Source organism: Grammomys surdaster, unplaced genomic scaffold, assembly GCF_004785775.1.
Source record: "Grammomys surdaster isolate TR1022 unplaced genomic scaffold, NIH_TR_1.0 311, whole genome shotgun sequence".
In the NCBI taxonomy this organism is placed as follows: Eukaryota; Metazoa; Chordata; class Mammalia; order Rodentia; family Muridae; genus Grammomys; species Grammomys surdaster.
In genome coordinates this window covers 1,610,628-1,633,482 of record NW_021604730.1, presented here as the reverse complement: position 1 = coordinate 1,633,482, position 22,855 = coordinate 1,610,628, and the positions used below count along the sequence as shown (strand labels likewise).

Here is a 22,855-nt window from a genome sequence, read left to right as displayed (position 1 = left end):
TATCCTCAATAGGGCAACACATTGATATGCTACATGTTAAAAAAAATTCTCAGGCCTGGTAACTGGTAAAATATAGATACCATTGGTGAATTCTTTATAAGTTATGTACTTTATCTTTACCTGCCCAAGATTGGAGTATAAATGGAGTGGGGTAGGGTGGGTGGGGCAGAGCAGAGTATAAGCACTCGGGCTTTAGGCTGTAGCTGTGAATTCTATTGCTCACTCACAAGTATAATTTCCTCCAATTTATTCATCTTTTGAACAAAGTAACTTCAGTGACTAGATAGCTCTGTGCTCAGCTACATTTGGAATTGCAGTGCATGTAATGAATATGGTTGGATTATTTTCAAGTGGAAAGAACATTAGAAAGAAGAAAGAACAGTAGATATTAAAATAACAAAATTGCCATTCGGATAGTTAACGATCAGCAAATACACAGGGTTCCACCTAATGTGTGTGTGTCTTCTTAATGGTTTGTGTAATTTCAGTTCTTTATCTTTCCTTCTTCCATAAATTATTCCAGGTAAGGCTGCCAAGTGCCAGCCTTTTGATCATAGAGTTCCTTCTGTGCTGTTTTAAAGCAGAATAGTACTTAGTTGTTTATGCAGGGAAAACAAATGGTAAAATACAGAAAAATCAGGCAAACATGTTTACATGCTCACCAGCACTTTAGACACACATGCAATTCAACTTTATGTTCACCATTTCACAGGAGTAGAAGGGAGTGTTGGATGAGTCATGCAGAGCTGGGAGCTGGCTCTGTTGTTAAAGTGCCTGAAACATCAGTGTAGGAACCTGTGTCTGGATCCTAGGCAACTATGTAGAAGCAAGACTAGCATGAGCCTATAGCCCCAGTTCTGGTGAAGAACGGTGAAGACACAAAGAGTCCTGGGACTCACTGGCCATCAAGTCCAACCAGCTGGTGAGCTCAGGTTCACTGAGAGATTTCATCTAAAAAACTAGAGTGAGATGCTCGATGTTGCTCTTTGGCAGTTTGCTCATGGCCAACATGTATACACACATACATATGCTATGCATACACATATGGGTTACACACACATATATTACAAATGGTTAAGGTTAAGGCAAGTGCATGTTTAACTGTTTAATACTATGACTATTCTGATTATATGTACAGATTTAAGTTTGGGAAAATCTTTCTCTACCTGACATTTTAAAAAGCTTAACTGGTATTCTGGACAGGACAGCAGGCAGACACAACCATGTGTTACTGCCATCAAATGGAAACAAGCTAATTCATGACATGACTCACCCTTCTTCCTCAGGTAAAGTCATACAGGTGCCTACCAAGGCAACTATGCTTACTTTTAGTTCATGACCTTACAGTTTATGTGTTCATATGTGTACAGATTCTTGTGTTATCACGTGATCCCATTTAATCCAACAAGAATGTGCAGGGTGCCACTATGTACTGGGATTGTGTTCAGTGAAAGGCACACACTGAGGCAGAGTGTACTTGTGGGTAAGAAATTTGCTAGAAGAGCTATTAAGGCCATAGACAGCAGCATAGCAGGGCTCTGAGGAGAGATCGGGACCACATGGTAGAGTGAGGAACCTTTATTACACATTTTAGAAGAGACAGACTATGGGAGGTGACTTATGGGGAATCCATAGTATATGTTTGTAGTCAAGCTGTCTCTGATTCCTGGTAGGCTGGGGCAGACATGGGGAGTCTGATAGCCTGGGGCTCATATGCAGAGTCAGCTGTGGGGATGGGGAGGGCAAGAATCCAGAGTAAGTTGCTTTGATTCTAGGAACCAAATGCCTTTGTTTCAGGAATTGTAGTTGTTGAAGTAAAATTGAGGAGCTTACAAAAATGTCATGGCCATGGCTGACACTCAGGATGTTAAAGCTGGGGCTTTAACAACCAGTGACAAGTAATGACACAAGAAGAACCAATTGTCAGTGTTCAGTTCAAGTTCTCTAACCCAACAGCACCACGTGGTACTTGTTTGGACTGACATCAGCATGTCAGCTTCCGTTTGTCTCACCTGAAGAATTTTATCCCCGGGCTGTAGGAGGTTGGATGCTGGTCCATCAGGCTGAACCCTAGTAACAAAGATACCCTATAAGTCAGAAGTGACAGAGGTTAGGAGCTTATCACCAACAAGTAGGTGCAGTTAAACACATTTCCATTCATATAAAAAAACAGTAAAAAACAGTTCTTAAAAGTCACAGTTTATACAAATAAGCTTTACTAGGATTATAGTATTTAAAGTAGAATACTGCTCTGCAGAGTTAAGTCCAAGAAAAACCACATGTAATATAAAGATTACCTTGTCTTCATTTAGTACAATTGTAAGTTTATATTCCAACCTCACAGTCATCAATAGAAATGTCTTTTTGTATAAATTCTGAATTTGACAGAACTACTGGTACAGGCTGTAATCTTAGTGAGTGCTCAGGAGGCTGAGACAGGAGGATTGATGTGAACTTTTAAAAAAAATTTGTTTTGTTTTGTTTTTGAGATGAGATTTCTCTGTGTAGCCCTGGCTGTCCTGGAACTCACACTGAAGATAAGGCTGGCCTTGAACTCAGAGATCTGCTGCCTGCCTAGATTTATGTGAATCTGAGGCAAGTAGAGCTAGTAATGAGTTCTAGGCCAGCCTAGGACTCACTATGAGATACAGTATGAGACTCTGTCTGAACAGTGAGACATCAACTAACAATCTAATAAAAGGCTAACCAAACCAACTCAAACAGTCAGGCAATCAAACAAACAACCCAATAATTAAAACAGCATTGCCAAACTTAGTTGTAAAATGGAAGATTTGAATGGGAACGAGAAATGAGTTGTTTGAAAATCAAGACAGGTGGGTGAGATGCAGTGCTGGCTTCATTAATCAATAGAGACATTTGCATTTTGATGACAGACACAGACCCTGTAGTCAGTCATTTCCTCCTTGGCCTGGCAGATTGCATGTACACCCACACAGGGGACTGCTACTGATGACAGTTAGCTCTCACTTGGAAGCCTTCCTCTTCCCTCCTGTGCTGTAACAGGCATCATGACAGCACTGTCCTAAACAAGCCACTGGATCTCTGGCTGCTGAGGTCAAGTTTCAACCTTTACTTCATCCCATCTGCCAGTGACTGCCACTCCACTGATCCTGATCGCCTCCCTTCAGCTCACCAGCTCACCATGCAGAGACAGTTTAATGAGATTAGCATAAATCCAAACCATAGGGGGCTAAATTACACAGTCACATCCACAGTCCTGGAGACCTCACAGTGCGGGGCCTGGCTGCTTAGAGAACATGGAGGTGACATCTGTGACATCTGTGGCAATGCTTCATTTCAGTAGTAGCATCATGAGTGCAGGATTTGATCACTGTGGACTTGCCCTGAAGCTGACTTTTTATGGTGACCTGAGATTTCTAAAGCCATTATTTCCTTTTTCCTAAAGCTTTGTTATTTATTTCCAGTCAATAAATTTCATAAGCTAAGGCGCTTCTATTTCTGTAACTCCCTCCTCTCTCTCTCTCTTTGTTGTTTCTCAGCATATGGCCACACAAGTGAAGCCAGAGAGCAGTGAGGGTGCCTTGTGATCCCAGTCTTATTCTTTGTGTATTGTTCCCCAAAGACTGCCTCAAGGTCTAGGGCCAAGATGCTCCACTGTTGTGTGTAATGTAAAGATACTACTTGGGGAAAAGTTTCAACTGAGTCCAGGCCAATCTGAGTCTCTAAGACAGTGATTGATTAGAGATGAACATCCAGTCATCACATCTTTCAACAGCTCACTTTGTTCTGAGACTTGGAAGAGTATTTTGACATTGGAGACAGAATTTTGTGGAGAATCATCAGATTTTTTTTTTGTATTTAAAATGTAGATGAATAACATTCTTTCTGGTAAAAACAAAAGAGTTTCTTTTATTTTTCTGGGACAACAGGAAGCTACCTGGTTGACACCTTAGCAACTTGTATCTGTGCCGAGAGGATCTAGGGGTGCTCTGATTCTGACATATGACAGAGTGTGAAATTAGCTGCAAGCTATAAACTAATACATTTGAAAGTACACTAATATTCCACTATCTAAAGTTACAGCCAAACCATCTCACCCCAGAAGGTACCCTTTCCCTTGCACATCTCTTTCACATTGAACAATATGTATTTGACCTTTTACTTCAGTGATAACATATCACCATAGATTTAGTGACTTAAAACACTACAAGGTTTATTATCTCATGGTGCTGGAGTCCTGACTCTGCTGTCATGGTGCCAAAGCTTTAAAGGCTCCAGAAGAGCTGTGTGCTTTGAATGGTCCTCCTGTGGAGAACTCACTTTTTCATCCTTTCTAGAACAGCTTCTAGGAATATGCATTCTTGGATGATGGCCTCCTCTTTGTTTTAAAGATAGCATGGACCATCTCTGTGACTATTTCTCCCTCCCACCACAGTCAGGGGAGATTTCCCACTTCCAAGGACCCATCTGGATAATCTAGGGTAATCTCAAGGTCTTTAGCCTACACATATTTCCATTTGCTATGTAACATGCTATAATCATGAATTCTGAAAATTAGGATGTGGGCACATTTGGGGAAATCATGTTTTCTATCTGGTATATTGTAGCCATAGCCAATATTTTTCTGGCATTAGTCTTCTATGTGTAACATTTACAAACTGGTAAGTATACTTTTAGTTACATAAGTTTCTTCATTACTGGAATGTATATAAAATGGCAAATAAAAGAGAGCTGTCTTAGGTGGGCAGATGCATATAGAATATCTGGACAGTAGGCAATCTGAAAGATGATCAGTAATCAATGCTATAATTTTTGAAGGTCCTAAGATTGAGCTACTTCTGAAGATCTTATGTAGTGTTCCTACATTTACTGGCTAGCCATTATTCCTCTCAGTGAGTATATTAAAGGCCAACATTTGTCATTTTTATTTGAATCTGACAGGCAAAGGGATTATTAGCTTCTTCTACATTGGGAAGGAGTTCTTGGAAGCCCTTCCTGACTCATCTGTGAACTCCTTGTGGTGGCTCATGGTGAAAATGGCTCTAATCACTGGCCACTGTCCATACACAACCTGAGTTTTACCTGGGGAGATTTCCAGCAGTTACTAATGATTTCTAGAAGCTCTTCCCATGGTTGTTCCAACACAGCATTATCAGCTTTCCATATGGCTGACAGAATCTGTTCTAGTTTATGGCATCTGTGACTACGTTTGTCTAACGTCTCTCACTTCATAATTATGTCTGTGGTTCTTTAGTGACTCAAACACATGGCTTAACTTGGTAGCCCTCTTAGATGCTGTCTCATAGCAGAGAAACATTATGGCTGCTATAAAGTTTTTTTTTTCCCAAAGATTGAATCCTTGTACTCTGTAGATACTAACATTGGGGTGTATGTGATATTGATTTAGATCTCACAGAATCATGGATCAGAGACCACTATAGATTCTTGACATTGCTAATCTAGATAGGGCTAGCTAGCTGCTCCATGTGACATGACCTGTTGCTACATAGTTTTAATTGTGTGTGTGTATGTGTGTGTGTATGTGTGTGTGATGTGTGTGTGTATCTGTGTGTGTCTGTGTGTGTGTGAGATGTGTACATGATTATAAGCGCTCTCAGAGGTTAGGAGCTCTTCCTGGAACCAGAGTTACAAGTGACTGTGAGCTGCCTGATTTGGATGCTAGGTAATGAACTAGCAGTATGTGGTGTTAATCACTAATTCATCTTTCCACTCTCTGTATTTCTGCTTTGTATTAAAACTTGTCTACTTGTAGGTTATGTGACTCTTCAAGAAACATCCACAATGAACAGGCTTATGAAAGCATTTTCTTTTCACAAGTCCTTTTACAAAATTGTGAGTTGAGATTTCTCAGTGTTAAGATCTGACCTTTTCTGGTTATCTGGCCTTGGCACCTCTGAATACAGACTGAGGACTCAGCAAGTTAAGCCTGCAAGGCCAGCACTTCACATTCCAACTTTAGAGGAGATCAGAACTTTATATGGTTTTTAATGATGAAGGTGAGTGACTGTGACAGTCTCAGCTATTGTCAAGGTAGACACAAAAATAGAACTACTCTTAAGGGACCTGCAACCACAATGCATAAAATATATTTCTTTAAAAATCCCCGAACGTGTTACCTCTAGTCACTGCTTGGAAAAATGGTTTCTAGGAAGGCCATATCTCAAGTAAAATTATATATGTTACAATTCATAACACATCACATGCTTTAGAATATGATGTTTCATGTATCCCTGTAAGTACAAAAGTTCAAAGAGAGTTTCCAGAGGGAGAATGACTCATTAAAATAGCAAACAGAACTGGATGTGAGATACTGTTTCAGGGGCTACTGTCTTGTCTCCTGAGAGTGTTAAGTACTGATTTCTTTCAGAAAGCCAGTACATGATTTTCTTATGTTGAGGCTTCTAGAGGTAAAGTTGGGTTACTTCACAGTATAGTATCTCTAAGGGCTGGAATGAATATACCGACAATAAAGAAATTAGTGATCTATAATGATGAACTCTCTTAAAGTTTAATTGCTATGTGTCAAGACTTAGGCTTTGAAGAATCTGCTGCCTTAGTAACAGAAGAATCGAGACAAGAAAATAAATTTGCTCCGTGGACATTAGAAACTAAGAGAAGAGGAAGCCAAGAAGGAGGGATTTGGGGAAAAATGAAAAAGAAAGAAGGAAAATCATCAGAAGATGAATATAGTGTTTCTGTGCTATGCCTGAACCTCATTCCCCAAGCAGCAAAGGTTAAAGTCCATAAAAACTCATGTTGATGGCCACCGAGATGGCTCAGCAGGTAAAGGTGTCTGCCACCAAGTCTGACAACCTGAGTTTGATCCCTGGACTCACATGGTAGGAGAGAACCAACTCTTGAAAATTGTTCTCTGACCTCCACATGTGTATCACTGTACACATGCTCGTGCAGGTGTACACACACACACATACACACACACACACACACCACACACACACACACACACCCCACACAAACAAATGTAATAATAATAAAAGGCTGTGATGACTAATCTTTGTTGTAAAGCTGACTGGATTGAGAATCATCTAGGAGACACACACACTTCTGGGCTGTCTATGAGACTGTTTCCAGAGAGGTTTAACTGAGGAAGGAAGACTCTAAATGTGGGTTGCACCATTCCATATGCAAGAGTCAGTTCCAGACTGAATAAAAAAGAAGAAAGAGGGAAGCTAGCTGAGTGCCAAAGGCCACTGCTCCTCACTTCTTGACTGAAGATGCAATGTGACCATAAAACGTCACACCCACTGTCACATCCCCCCACCATCACACTAGAAGAGACCCTCAAAATGAGCAAGAATCAATCTTTCTGGAAGTTGCTTTTTATCAGACATAGTATTACAGCAATGAAAGAAGCAACTATTATAAAACTGATTAGAAGGGAGATTTCCTTTAGAGACCTAGATAATATATGAGAGAGATCCAAATTAGAATTCTATAGTTGACCATTGTTTATTCTAGAAGAAGAGACATATGGCTTGGTCTTCAAATATCTAATCTCTTTTGTCATCCTAAAACATTTTCAGTGCAAAAATAATAAAAAAATAAAGATGTTCTGATTTAAGAGCACTCTTAAGCTGTGTATTCCATTTTTCTCTGAGGCTGCTTTCAGAAACAACAGACTGACTACTAGAATATTCTTTAGCCTGTTGTCCTTTGGGAAATTGGAATGTAAGAGCTAAAGCTATGCTTGGTTTTGGCTGTTGTATGATTATGTCTTTATTTTTAGCAATTGCTCCAGAAATCACATCACAATTTCACAGATGATTATCTGTGAGAAACAAAAGGATATTTTCAATGCTGTCTATGTCTTGGTGAATTTTTTGAGCTGAAAACAGTTTCCTTTGGTATTTTCTTGAAGTCAATGGTTATCTCCTTACTGTATGGCCAAGATTTCTGGCTTTCTAGTGAGATAGGGGTAGTTAGCAACTTCTATTTGCACTATTTTTTGAGTCCTGCACAGATGGCAATGGTGGAAATTTGGACTTCTTAGCTTTGCACAGGTTACTGATTCTGTCTAAGCCTCTAATGATTCCAGAAACTATTAAAAACAGGAGGTAATGAGAAGTGATTGTGGATTCTTCTCTAAGCTCTTCCTAAAATAGTGGTGGCATGTAGGCTTCACCTATCACCCCTCCAGGCTCCCTCAAAGCCCTGTCACTCTGCTATTTTTGGACACTACTCATCATTTCAAAATCATGAGCGATGAATTTAGTTTTTCACTAGGTTAAGTTAAATTTTTGGTGGTGAGAAAATGTTTCTCATAAGCTATATAAAAATCAAGCCATGAGTCTTGGAGGTTTAATATTGTTTTGTTTAATAGGTTATGCATTGTTGTGTCGTGAGACCATTCTAGAGATTTTTCTTAGAAGTGATGCTGAAATCAAGAGATCAAAATATCTGCGGTCAATAGTCCCATGGAGACTGCAGCTAAGAATCCCTGGTGCTCTTGGGTGAAAAGGCTCTCAAACAGAGATGTACATTATAATATTCTCCTTTTCACTTTTAATCTTTATATTTATGTATTGTTTGAATGCTTTTTTGAAGCAGTGTCTGCTATATCGACAGCTGGACTCAAACCTACTAGATAGTTGAGGGTGACCTTGAACTTCTGACCCTCCCACCCCCACTTCCCAAGTGTTGAGATTCCAGGTATAAATCATGCCAGATTTAGGCCGTGTTGGAGATAGAGCACAGGACATACATGCTAGGCAAGTGTTCTACCAACTGAATCACATCTCCAGCTCCAGACCCTGTATTATATGCAATTTTATAGTGATAATATTTTTTACTTACTACATGTACAGTTTTTCCTAAACTGTATAAGTCAAAGAAAAAAGAACTCTTTGGGAATTTGATTTTGTTTGAAGGACTGCCAATCATGTCAGGTACCTGCCCTGACACTGATAAGCCAATTGGTATAGCTCACACCCGAAAGTACCCACTGGATAGATACCTTCCCTGGCACTGATAAGCTAACAGGCATTCCTTACACCCAACAGAAACTCCAGAAACTTCAGAAACTCCAGAAAAAGTGGCTCTTAGGTCTGTGGGTCCTACTGAACACATTCAGTTATGATTCAGAGATGCCAAACCCAATCAGCTGGCCCAGTATAACTTATATACAGATTCGTGTATCTTTCATGCCATTTCCCAGTGTATAATGATTTGAGTGAGAAATGTCTTCTAGAGATTCATGTGTTTTAACACTGGTCTGCAGCTAGTAGTCCTGTTGTTGTGAATCTTTAGTTCTTAAAGTTTAGGAGGTAGAGCCATGCTGTGGAAGGTGATTGGGGTGGGCATCCTTGAGATCTTACAACCTGTCCATACTTCCTGTCCACTCTGTTCTTTGACCTACATGCAATGTGACATGCTGGCTTCTCTTGGCACTACCTGACCTGCCATGATGGATCCTCCTGGAATTTGAAGTCAAAATAAGCCATTCATTCCTAAAGTTGCTTGGCTAGGGTATTTTAGCAGCAGGAAAGGTAACCTATACACCAAATCTAGGATATAGACCTAACTAACCATTCTCAGTCAATTAGAGGATGTTCAAAAGCAAAGAGGCAAATTAAAAATTAGTTTTGAATCTCTTTACCCAATTTATTATTTAGCTCAGCACCAAAAGGAGTTGCTTATTAATGCCATAAGTGGTGAAAGGACAGTGACAAGACTCTAGCCTGTGATGATTAAGTAAAGGACACATTTCTTTATATTAATCACTAAGTGTATGTACATGCATTGTGAAGATGACTGTATGTATAAAGTAAAACTTGTTATTTTGTATTTATTTTTGCTTTGTTTAACTTTGGATTCATATTAAAATTATATATACACAATTTATATATAATATATTTGAAATAAAAAAACTGTACTTGTTATCTTTTGTATATATTTCTAGAACTTTATGTTGAATTGATATCAATCTTTTCAGGAAAAAAATGGAAAATGTCTAAAGGTGATGCCCCTAAAAATCTTTACTTCTTTTCTGTTTTTTACTCTCTCATTCTTTACATTTATTAAATTTACTTAGTGTGTATAACTGTGGATTGACAGAAGCCATCTAGGAAAGACTATGGCCAGCAAATGAGTTTCCTGGAGATGACCCACCATTTTGCATGGTTGCGATTGGTAGCCTCTGGACAGGCATGGCTCCAGAGACTTCATCTCAGGATTGCTTCTTACTGCGGATATACCTTTCCTGTGCCTATTACATTGCCTAAGGATTCCTGGGCATCAGCCCATCCCATTGGGCAGATTTCCTGCAGATCAACATGAAGACGAACTTTCATGAAATAATACTGTTTAGATGAATGAATGATTTTATGGAATTGCTGTTTTGATTCAAATAATTTTAGGAAGAAAGTTTAAGGATATGGTTTTAGTTGTCTTTCCAAAAAGATGAAATGAAGTTAGAATTAAAATTAGAATGTGCCCCCTCCTCATAGAATAGTAAGTAAAGGCTGCATAATGAGGAATACAGTGAGCTCTCATATAAATTACACAAAGAGGAGAAATAGTCTTGGGACAGATTTTTGATCAAGGAAAAATCTTCATTCTAGGTCAGATCCAAGGATGAAGCCACAGGTGTGAACTACGATAAAGCATGGCTGTATGAAACTGTTGCTTTGAACTTATAATTAGCTTATATAATGAAACACTGCTTTGAACTTACTATCAACATTCTTCTGTAACTCCCCTTTTGTGTATAATTTTATCTATGAGGTAATTTTATAAAGAACTTTTGTCTAAGGAGGTTTAAAAAGGCTGAAAGAAAAAATAAAGTGTGGCTGTTGGGGATCTGCTCCATCCACCAAATGTATCTATGTCTGTCTGACTTTATGTATGTACATACATATGTATATAAGTATATGTGTATGTATATAAGTATACATGTGCACTCGTGAAATTGATGAAACAGGTGGTTGGACCGAGAGAGAGAGAGAGAGAGAGAGAGAGAGAGAGAGAGAGAGAGAGAGAGAGAGAGAGGAGAGAATAATCCTTCAGTACTTTTGATTTGGTGTTGCTGTCAATGTCCCTGGTATTGATGTCCTGATGCAAAAGTGTCCAACAAATGTCTGTTTCTGAGTCTAACCACCTTTCTGTTCTTAATATTGAACTTATGAAAGCTTTAACTCAACATAATATCCCCTGTCTGTCTGTCTGTTCCCCCCCCCCATCCTCCAAGCCTTATTCTTTCACACACACACAGCCTTATTCTTTCAGGAGTGGAAGGCAGAGCAGGAAGGGTTTGTCCTGTTGCAGCTCATCTGAACAGCTAGAGGCAAGATTAAAAAATGATTTGATGATAGCCCTGAGGCTGTATGACATTTACTTAAAGTTCATGACTGTTTTACATTTTCCAACATTTTTCCCATGGCATGGAATTTTTTGTTACCTTAGACAAACCAACCAACCAACCAACCAACCAACCAACCAACCAACTAACATAGAGTCATCTTTCTCATCTTGTTCAGATTTCCCCAGGTGGAAAAATGGCTGAGCTCCATGGTGTTGCCCTAGCTTGGGCATTTGATAAAGTCAAGAGTAAGTGCCCTCCCCCAGCTGTCTTCTTATGTAAGACCCATGTGGGTAGTTTAGGTCTGTAACAAAGCTTTCCTGTGACCCTTGACAAGATGTTATAGCAAGTCTCCTTGAAAAACTTTAAATTCTAGGCAGTTAGTCCTTTCCTCAAATGGAGCTAGGAAGGATGTTAGAGTCCCTGGATGATGATCTTTGAATGTTTCATTAGGAGCTTTTCTATTCAAAGGATCTTGGGTTGATTTATGAAATATTGCACAGCCTAATATCAATCTGTTACTTTGGTTTTCTCTTCTCCCATGGAACTCACAGTGGGAAATTCCTTGGATTTTGGAACCATGAATTAGTGTGTTTTAATAGAAAGCATAGTGAGTTTGTTTCATTGTCAGAATTGACACTGCAATGATGATACCTCAGCCCACAAGTTACATAATTGATTATCAATCCTCCCTGTACTGAACTCCCTGCTTACTGAGGTTCAATGGAGGAGGCGTGCTGACTTCCACTGATTTGTTGAAACAAATATGAGGATTTTGACTAATTAGGGGGCTCTATAATGTGTTCAATATTAGAAAAATTGTATGTGTCTCAGCACCACAGGATGTGAGCTTGTCATGCGCTCTGTTAAGTGACATATGCAGATAGAGGCCTATGTAAGAGCTCATTAAAAGAAAAAGATTTGGAGTCAGATCAATTTGGTTTCAGATTTTGTCTGTCACAGATTTGCTAAATGACCTTGGTTATGTTAATGAACCATGCTGGGACTCAGTAACATGGAGATCACAATATTTATCTGACTAATAGATGTTGCTAAGATAATCACATGAGGTTATACATGGAGTAGCTTCATACAATGCCTGACACATGATGATTAATGCCATTTTTTCTACCTTATCATTAAATTTACTTGGTTGAAATATTTCATTGAAGCAGTATCTTACTATTGTGACAGCAGTGTTTCTTTCTGTTGAAAAGCTGGATCATAGCTTCTATCCCCTTTACTGAGATGGCGGAGGTGGGCATCATAAATTCTGTTTGCACCCAGTGTGCTACTACTTCTTACAAGTATATATAAGCAGTTTTCACTTTGTGAGTTACCTGTCCAAACTAGTGAGCTTTGTGGTGAGTTGGTTTTTTCATAAACTACACACTGTTCTGACTGTGTCCTACTGATTCCCTGAACCCGAGAAATCACATTTGCTCAGGACCACCTTGCATCTTAGAGAGAAGTTAACTTTGCTTCAAACAATGCTCCAGATACTCCAGTCCTGTATGAAATAGCCTGTCAGTCATATGAGACTTAATCATAAACCCATATAAAGCCTCAGCAAACTTCTTGGCTTGTCTGAGATGATTTACTGCAGAAATCTCACACAACGCAGAACAGATGGCAAATTTTGTGCCTTAAGCAATGTAGCTCCCTTTTGCCCAATTTGCATTCCTTCCCTCAGTTTAGGGACTACTGTATGCTTTCCCTGATTGTCACCAGTGTGGGTATTCTTTTATACCCATCTGCCCTTGCGATTGGCTGCTACAGCATCAATAATATTAAATAGGATGAGATAAATTTAGTGGTAACTATAGCATAGAAACTTCCAAGTGATTTCAGGACATGAGATGGTCAAGGATTCTCAGCAGCCAAGAGACAGCAAGCTTAGCACAGTGTATGTCCAGGAACATAGCTAATGTCTGATTTGTTCACGTGAAGGGATCATGCATTATGCTATAGACTAGAGTCTCTATGACATATCTTCCTCTGACTCAGGCAGTATCTCTTGAATTTAAATTGCCACTTAATTTGGTACATTTCACCTCCAGCTGTGAATTAGTCCACTCATGAAAAGGTAATTTCTTTTTCAACATTGTAGAAAATAGTATATTATTACTGTATTTTCATATACTTACTGTTTATTTCTGAGGACAGTTATAAGTCTTCTCTCTGTCTCTTTCTCCTTGTTTCTTTGCCTCTGTCTCTTTCTGTTTCTGTCTCTCTCTGTCTCTCTGTCTCTGTCTCTGTCTCTCTATTTGTGCACATATGCAGTGTGTGCATATGCACATACATATGTGTGGATGTGTGTGCAGAGGCTAGAGTACAACCTCAGATGTCATTCATTTCCTCTAGCAGTCCTTTTGAGATTGGGTCTCTCATGGCCTGGAGCTACCTTCCAAATAAGGCTGGGTAGCTGGCTATCATGTTTCAGGGATCTGTCTACCTCCCTTTCTCCAGTGTTGGGATTATAAATCCATGCCACCAAACGTAGCTTTGAAAATGTGTGTTCCGGGGATTGACCTTAGGTCCTTGTGCTTTCAAGGTAGGCACTTTATCTACCTTCTTTCCCCAAGCCCTGGGTTTTACTCTAAATCATACACTGAGGAAGTGAAACTGGGTTATGTAGACATCAAACTTTCTCCCAAAGAACAGACTAAACTCTTCTGTAAATTATTGGAGTAAACATCTATAGATCACTTGAATACTGTTAATCAAGACTCCATCACAAGTTTGGATTGCCAAAAAAAGGTGTTTCTCACTTGAACAATGTTCTATAGACCTGAAATTCTGGTTACCTCCATCAGTTTTGCAATAACAGGGACACATGATTTAGACTGTAAAGTGGTTTGGAGTGTAATCAGGCAGAGAAAAGTACTTTCAAGGAAGGATTGTTCAGCAGCTGCGTTAAACAATTCTGACTCTCTATCTGCTACATTTAACCCAAAAAGCGAACTGAATGATCACAGACACAGTTGAGACTCAGTACAGTTACCCAAACAAAAGATAAGTTAATGCTTATAAGGTGTTCATAGCCAGCACAGTGGAAGGAAATTGATGCTGAAGCTGAAGTTCTCAGTCTTTGCACTTAAACAGAAGTAAAACATTATTCTAGCACCCTATTTAGTAATGTGCTATTCCCAACTTAAAAACATTATCTTCTACCTACCAAAAGTAGAGTGAAAATGTTCCCATGCTGAGAGAAATGTGGGGAGCACATCTTTTGAATGGCAGTGACCCAAAGGATGATTATGTATCCAACTTTTTATTGAAAGAGTTCAGGGATATAAGGGGGAAGGCAAAAAACAAAACAAAACAAAACAAAAAAACAAAAACAAAAAACATGGTCAGCCACACTGTTACTGTGCTGTTACTGTGTTACTGGGTTTTGATGAAGATTCTAGAAATATCGACTGGGGCAAAGGCGGACTCTGAAGTAAATTGTGCTAAGTAAACTGGACACATAGAAGATGGAATTATGTCTATTATCTCTCACTGTGCACAGAAGTAAACTCAAAATGGAGCGAAGACCTTAACATAAGAATGGAAACTTTGAAACAGCAGAACACAGTGGAAACTCTTCTGATGGACACAGGGAAAAAGAATGAGTCCTTCAACAGCAAAAGAGAGAACTGAAAAGTGACAAATGATGCCACATGAAATTCAAAGCTTTTGCACAGGAGAGGAAACAACAAGTAGAGAGGCATTCTACAGAAGAGAAAGTCTGTCAACACCTTTGGCAGAGGTTTAGAACCCAAATATACAAAGAGTGAAAATCTAAACAACCCATCATCAAGTAATTCACCAGGGAAGTCAGTATAGAGATTCCTTAGGAACCAAAACCAAAACCAAACCAAACTAACTAAACAACTAACCAACTAGAAATATAAACAACAACAACAACAAAAACAAAACAGAGTTACTTTATGACCCAGCTGTACCACACCTGGGCTACACCTGAAGGAAATCTCCAGATAGGAGGAGTCCGTGAGCACAGGTGCATGGGCGTGTGCTTGTGCATTTGTGTTCTTATGTGTTTGGGCCACATTTGTGAATGTACGCCTGTTAGACTCAAGGTTAACTTTGGGTGTCTTCTTTGATCACATCACCTTGTATATTGAAGCAGGGTCTCATCCTTGAACCCAGACTTTCAGATTCAGCTCTAGCTAGCAGCTGGGTTCCTTTGTCTCTGCATCTTGCGTTAGAGATTAGATTACCTGGCATGCCTACTGGCTTTTATGTGAGTGCTAGGAATCCAAACTCTTATGTCAGGGATGTAAGTCCGGTGCTTCAGTCACTGAGATATCACCCCAGTCTTAACAAGTCACGTTTTCTTTAGAAGTAGATTTTCTTTTCAGCGATTGATCTGTGAACTACCTCTGTAATAGCAGTATATCGAATAGGTCTGTACCTGAAGACACTTAAGGCGGTATAGTTTTGTGAGATCAAAGGTAGATCATTGTAATTGGCAGTGAATTTATCCTTATTGATTTCAATATGAGATTGTTAAGCATTAACAGAAGCAGAGTAGGCTACATAGCTCAGGGTAGAAAATTAGATTGTCTACCCTGGGTCAGACTGGCCTGCTGGGTGTCAGTGGTCTGCAGGGAGTGAGGAGGATACACATTTATCCAATGAGATGAGAATCTAGTTATTCTGTTAATGTTAACTTCAATTTTCTTATACAATGTTTTTTGTGATTTCTCATTTCCAAAATTCTGTTAAGGAAACCCTTTACAAGTCTGGTGGATTGAGGTCAGCTGCTGGCCTGAAAACCCAGTCAAGGTGGAATCACTTTGTTGCTATAAGAAAACATTTTTCTAAGTAACAAGTGAACACTTTACAAATAAATCTTTGGAAAATTTTTTTTATAAATTGCTTACATAGATTCATATACCACATCCCACATCCAAGTGTAAAGTCAAAACAAATAGGCAAACACACACACACACACACACACACACACACACACACACACACACACAAACTCTATGAAAACTAACCATGAGAAGGGTTTCAAAAACCATTTCTTTTCAAGTAAAAAGATTAAAAGTTTGTTTCCCTTATGCTGGATTCATTTTTCTCTGTACAGACAAGGTTCAGTTTCTGACTGGCTTCATGATTAGCTAGGACCAGTTCAGCGCAACAAACATACCCACAAGTTTCCTTTCACTATTGTATCACAGTGGAAGACAACATTTGAAACTAAGACTGTCAATAAGGAATGCACCTCTTACCTTGTCAGAAGGTTTGAAAGGATTTCCTTGCCCACTAATTCCGCCACTGATACTAAATCCGAGCCCAGGGTTCTTTTCTATTCTCACACAGAACTAAGAAAAAAAAAGAGAGGAAAAGTCACCAGCTAGCCATTACAACTATTTTTCCAGCAAGATTTGCAATTCACTCATGTTTCTAGTGAGCCCATGTTGATCTGGTGTAAACAAGACAAATTTCATTAAAGGAGTAGTGTCCCTCTATATTTTCATATGTCAGAAACAGGCTTTAGATGCCCAGTAAGCCTCATGAGCATACTTGGGATGAGATAGTATCTGTCATTCTATACACATGTCCAGACTACTTAGAAAAGACTGTACAGACAAGTGAGAGAAAGCAGAGATGGTAATTTAAATATGGTCACAGAGAACATTTTTGGAAGGGCTGGTAGCATTTAGAGATGTCAGGGCTTTTCGTTTGAGAAAGGATTCACAAATGGGGGGAGGGGGTGTTTGAAATGGAAGCAAAGCACTGAGGGAAAAGGGGATTGAGTTTTGTAGCAGCTGCTGAGGTGGGAGAGGAAGGATTAGAAGGAAAACCTTATGGTCACAAGGTTTGAGAGTGTGGTCCATGAGACAGAGATTCTTGGACAGGAACAGTGCTCAGGGAGCATCTGCAGACAGGAAGCTGGTAGGAAGACATTGGGAAACCTCAACAGATGAAGGAATCTGGGTGATCTGAGTAAGGGAAAATACTGGCTTTGCATATAGGGTGAGAAATAATGATGACAGCCTTGTGACTAAGAGTTGGTATTCTGTTGTTAAATGAAAAGAAAAGAGAGTCATAAATGATAGGTACAGAGCAAGCAGGGGGAGCCCTGTGGTACCAGATGGCAGCAGTGAGGTGACTGACAGGTCAAGAAAAAAAATGGAGGGGTTGACACTGGCATATGCTTTGTATTTAACACACAGAGGAAAAGTTCTTAAAGATGAGGGAATGACTGGCTGATTAAGCAACTTTATTCCTCTGGCTAGCACTCACTCACCCTCTTAACCTGTTAGACTCCAATGCCCAAAGCACTCTCATTCTATTTTAAACACATCTCCTCTTAGGTGGTTTAAGGTAAACATGAGTCACATTTCATACTTAATTAAGATGTACTCAAGTTGCCAGACTTTGGATGAACTAAGCCTACTTAGAGGCACCAGCGTTAGCCTACTGTTCTTGTTCCTAAAATGATATCTGACTGTCTTGTGGTTCGCTTGCAACACAAGGGCAAAAAAAATCATCCACTAATGTGATTTCTATTTTTAACTCATCAGTCAGTAATTTTTAAATTATAAGTAAGTGCAGTTGCAAAGAACACTTCATATTTTCACTTTAAAGATACACTTAACTGCAACTTCTCCTTCAACTGGTATGGATTTGTTAAAACTAGTGTTCATAGGGTAGCAAAAATTAGCTTATAATGGTTTATAATTTACATGACTCACAGCCTGTAAGTATGAATATAAAACAGTTTGATGTAGCTGGAGGAAATATTTTAGCTATATTTTATGTAGCACCTTGCATCTTTACTACTATTTATTAATTAGAAACTGACAGAACATCCCATGTATTTGGATTTGCCCACAGATGCATGCATTTTTCCTCATTTCTAGTCTTAGATTTTTTCTAGACACATAAAGTCATGAATATACACAAGGTAGACACAGCATTATCTAAAGCAGTGGTTCTCAATCTGTGTGTCACAATCCCTTTAGGGTCTATCAAACAACCCTTTCACAGGGGTCACCTAAGACCACCAGAAATACCAGAAAACAAATATCTTTACATTATGATTCATAACAGTAGCAAAACTTCATATAGGAAGTAGCAACAAAAATAATTTTATGGTTGGGGGGTCACCACAATACGAGGACTGTATTATAAAAGGTTGCAGCATTAGGAAGGTTGAGGACCACTGATCTCAGGGAAGAAGAGGATCATGGGAAGGGAGAGGAAAGAGGGGAAGAGGTTATGGAAAGGAAGACACTATTATTTTTTATATGAAAACATCCTTGTGGAAATCCAGTACTGTATACAATGAAGAACATGGAAACACAAACAGATACAGACACACATCACGTGAGCACACTCACATGGATATGCACAGATATGAAAAAACACACTCACACATGTATAGTCATATGGACACACAGAGATATGGACACATACACTCAGATATGCACACTCATATGGACACACACAGACATGAACACATACACTCACACATACACACTCACATGGATATACACACAGACATGAATATACACAGACTCAATTGTGCAAACTCACATCGACACATACACACTCACATGCATGCTCATATGGACACTTAAACACATGCACACTCATCCATGCACAGATGGGTACATACAAAAGTATCTATGCAACAACACCAAAAAATCTGACTCTATCTCATTGAAACTGTACATAAATAACATGCAAGGTGTGCTTCCCTTTGGTCACTATAAAACAGGAACAATAGAACCAATTTCTTTTGCATGGACAATTTCCACAAGTAGATTCCAGACATCCTTTTTAAAGATTTATTTATTTATTTTATGTATTTACCATTGCTCTCTTCAGACACATCAGAAGAGGGCACAGACCCCATTGCAGATGGTTGTGAGCCACCATGTGGTTGCTGGAAATTGAACTCAGGACCGCTTGAAGATCCTTCAGTGCTCTTAACCACTGAGCCATCTCTCCAGCACCAAGTCATCCTTTTTAAAGGAAGTGATTATATTTAATTTATATTACTGAAAATCTGGAATGTGCTAAAAAGCTAAAAATTAGTGCTGCTGGTGCCAGTTCTGGGGAGCACTCACAGTACATTATTAACATTTGAAATAGTAAAGGTGACACTTGTTTCACTGTGACAAACAGACATCAGCTGTGATCTGCAGCTCAGCTATTTCTAGAATGCTCACGTGTATGAGATCAATAGGTGGTGACTGGGATCTCCTAAAGTCTCTGAGATGGAGGATTTCTCTTGTGATGAGGGGTTTCACCTGCCTGCTGCGGCCCAAGGAAGAGAGAGAGAACCTCACAGGCAAGAGAAGCTGAAAAGGACTGGAATGCAACGTTTTTACAAAAGGCCCAGAAGTTAACAAATAGCTTATTTAGTGAAAATCATTATTTCAATTTTCTCTTCAGAGACGAAATGAAATGTCTATCTGAAGCACAGTAAGTCTATGTGCTTCCTGCATGCTGCTTGACTGGATACTTTTGGTCTGTGTTGATCTCACTGTAATTAGAACAGTAGGTCTTAGAGAAACCTGCTTCTGGAACATACTAGGAAGGTGAAAGCAAGTGCCAAGAAATGCACAGTATCAGTAAGGGCAGCTCTACCTAAAGACCTTCATCCAGAGATGAAGGGAGTAAACAAGGAAAGTCAGGGCTAAGGATTTCCTTTTGAAAGATGGGAACATTAAAAAATTATATTACAGTGATGCTACCTAGCTATATAAATATTAATATACAACCTATGTACTTTAAGTACACCAGTTTATGGAATGTAAATTTTATGTATGATGTAGTTAAAAACAGCAAGATCATCATGACCAAAAGACAGATCAATAAGGAACAGAAGGCAATTTGAACAGAGGCTAGACCCTCATAGACATTATACTATTCTGTAAGGGTACAGGCAGGGGCTAGACCCTCATGGACATTATACTATCCTGTTAAGGTTGAAAACAAATTCAGCAATCTATTGAAAGCCAATAAATCATTTTAAGTAGAGAAGTGCCATGGCATAGATTTCATTTTAAGAAAGCTAACCATGGCAGCAGATCAGATAGAGGGGGGAACACTGGAAAGAGATCATTTAGGAGGTTTCAGAAGTAGTTGGAGTGGGTGGGGTGTGGGTGGTAAGACGCTGTGAAACTTAGGCTGTTCATGATAGAGGTGAGCTGTGAGAAAGGGGAATCAGACACTTTTGGTCATAGCAGAATGCTGAATAGAAGGTCCTTGAGTGGGAAGTGGAAGTCTGGAGACAGGCAGGGGTGTGGAAGAAAGGGCAGGGAAGAAAATTAACAGCTCTCTTGACCATGTTTATCAAGTGCTTGGAAAACCAAGGTGGAGAGTGGTGGAAGTCATAGCTCAGTCAGTGTATGAAGACAGCTGGAGTGCAGGAGGGAGGGCCAGGACTGGGGACAGAAAGTTGAGAATCATCCAGCCTGAGACTGAATGCTGTCACTGAGGGGATGGTGTGGATAAAGTGGCTGGACACTGGGCTACTCCAGTACTTAGAGGTAAGGAACAGAAGAGGTGTAGTCATCTCAGGATGAAAGTTTGTGAGCTATCCTGAAAAATGAAGCCCATGAAGCAGTGGCTCAGTGACGGTGACCTCAGACATTTCATTCAGTTGGCTGCTGTCTTATCACCTGCTGGAAGTGTGTGTAAGACTCTTGGAGCTCTTGGAGTGGCTGAAGGAAAGCTATATTATGTTAGATGATATAAGAAAAAAAGGCTTAAAAAGCCTGTTAAAACTACCTTACTTATCAAAATCTGCAAGGAAATCACATCTCGAGCTCTTTAGAATGGTTGTTATAAACAACAACAAACTAACAAATTGTGGTTACCTTGAAAGAGAGGCACTCTTGTGTCAGGTGGGCACATGTGACTTAGTAAATTATGGAGAAGAGTGAAGATTCTGTCCTCTGACTTAGCTGTCTCACTTCTAGGCAAGTGGTCAAAGGAAGTGTACTAATCATACCAAAGGGAAGCCTGTACATTCATGTTTACCACAGAGCTACACATGAAGATGAATACACTATGTTCTCTTTCTTATATTGAGGCTTCAAAAAATCAACATGAGCATGTAACAATGACCTCTAGAGTTTGGATATTAGCAAGGTGAAGGTGGATAATGTAAGCTGTACTAGATTAGTGTCTAGGTTAGTGCCCTAGATTAGTGCAGTGTGTGTCTGAACCCTACTAATATATACAATTAGTACATGCTAAAAAATATAGGTTAACAAATTTTCAGGACCCTCTTTCTTATATTTCTTAATAAGTCCTTGCTTGTTTGTCCTCTGGAAAACAATAGGAAAAAAAAGGAGAAAATTTCTAATTTTTAGATTAAAAAGCAATGATTTAATTAAGATAGTACACACTGAATGGCTGGGCAGTATGCTATTATCTCTGACACCTTCAGAGATATCTTATTGTCCAGTCAGCCTATTTTGCTCCATAAAGTATTGGCATTTGTAACTGCTTTTCCATAATTTTATCCAAAACCCTCAGAATAATGCTGTGGCTCTTATAGTTCATCATTTGGCAAAGAATGTATAGTGAAATCCATATATTGACTCCATAAGTTGTGTGCATCACATGGAGGAATTCCTAAACTGTAGGGTGTACTCCTATCTCTACTACTCATAGGAGCTTACTCTTGACTGTGTTATAGGTTATTGTGCCTCAGGATACAGTGTAGTATACAAAACCTCACAAAACCAGGTCCTGATTCCAGGTCAGCTTCTAAATGCTATTTTGCCACATTTGGGGCACTTTACTTCTCTTAGCTCTATTCAATGAGATAGATGCTGGAAACTTGGATCATAGAACTGAGAATTGAACTGTACTGGTGAATTACTGAAGGAGTTTTGGGAGGTCTCAAGCATTGTCCTGAGGTTTTCCTTCTCGTGGCTTCTTGGGTATCTCTATGTTCTGTGTAAGTAACCATATTCTGCCTTCAGTTATAAACATGCATAAAGAAAGATCAAAGATGTTATCAGTTTATTTAAAAAATATTCAACTAGTATGGCTTCTAGATAGTGATGACACTATTACGTTGTCTAGCTAGGACACTATTAGGCCACAGAGTACCTCAGGCAGTTGCTTTCAACTTTGACTAAACTGTGTAGAACCACTGAAGAGTTCACAAGAATTCCCATTACCTAGGTCACAGGTAGGTGAATGAAGTAAGTTGATCTGGGAAGGAGGCCCAGATGTCATTTTGGAGGTCTTACATCGCACTGTACAGGACTGTGTCATATATCACCCAAACCCTTTGGGAGCATATATGAATATGGAGGAGGAAGCATGTGTGTGTGCAGGGTACACTCATAAGTGTGCACATACATATAGGGACAAGAAGTTACTAATCTTTGGTGTGACTCCTTAGGTGCCATTCATCTTGCTTTTTTTATTTTTTATTTTTTATTTTTTATTTCCAGAGACAGGGTTTCTTAGTGTAGCCCCTGGCTGCTCTGCAGACCAGGCTGGCCTTGAACTCATAGAGATCAGCCTGCCTCTGCCTCC

At 39.3% G+C, this 22,855-nt stretch overlaps 1 protein-coding gene across 6 annotated transcripts in view; it reads right to left on the bottom strand.

Moving 5' to 3' along the window:
• Lrrc7 (leucine rich repeat containing 7) overlaps positions 1 to 22,855 on the bottom strand; it is a 438,353-nt gene that overhangs the window by 11,078 nt on the left and 404,420 nt on the right. For 4 of the 6 annotated variants that reach the window (XM_028777579.1, XM_028777577.1, XM_028777576.1 and 1 more), the window contains 2 exons: positions 16,567 to 16,659; positions 2,013 to 2,087 (listed from right to left, as the gene is read on the bottom strand). In XM_028777579.1, coding sequence (XP_028633412.1) covers positions 2,013 to 2,087; positions 16,567 to 16,659 — 168 coding nt within the window. The remainder of the gene's footprint in view (positions 1 to 2,012; positions 2,088 to 16,566; positions 16,660 to 22,855) is intronic. The other 2 variants (XM_028777581.1, XM_028777580.1) reach the window with 1 other exon arrangement.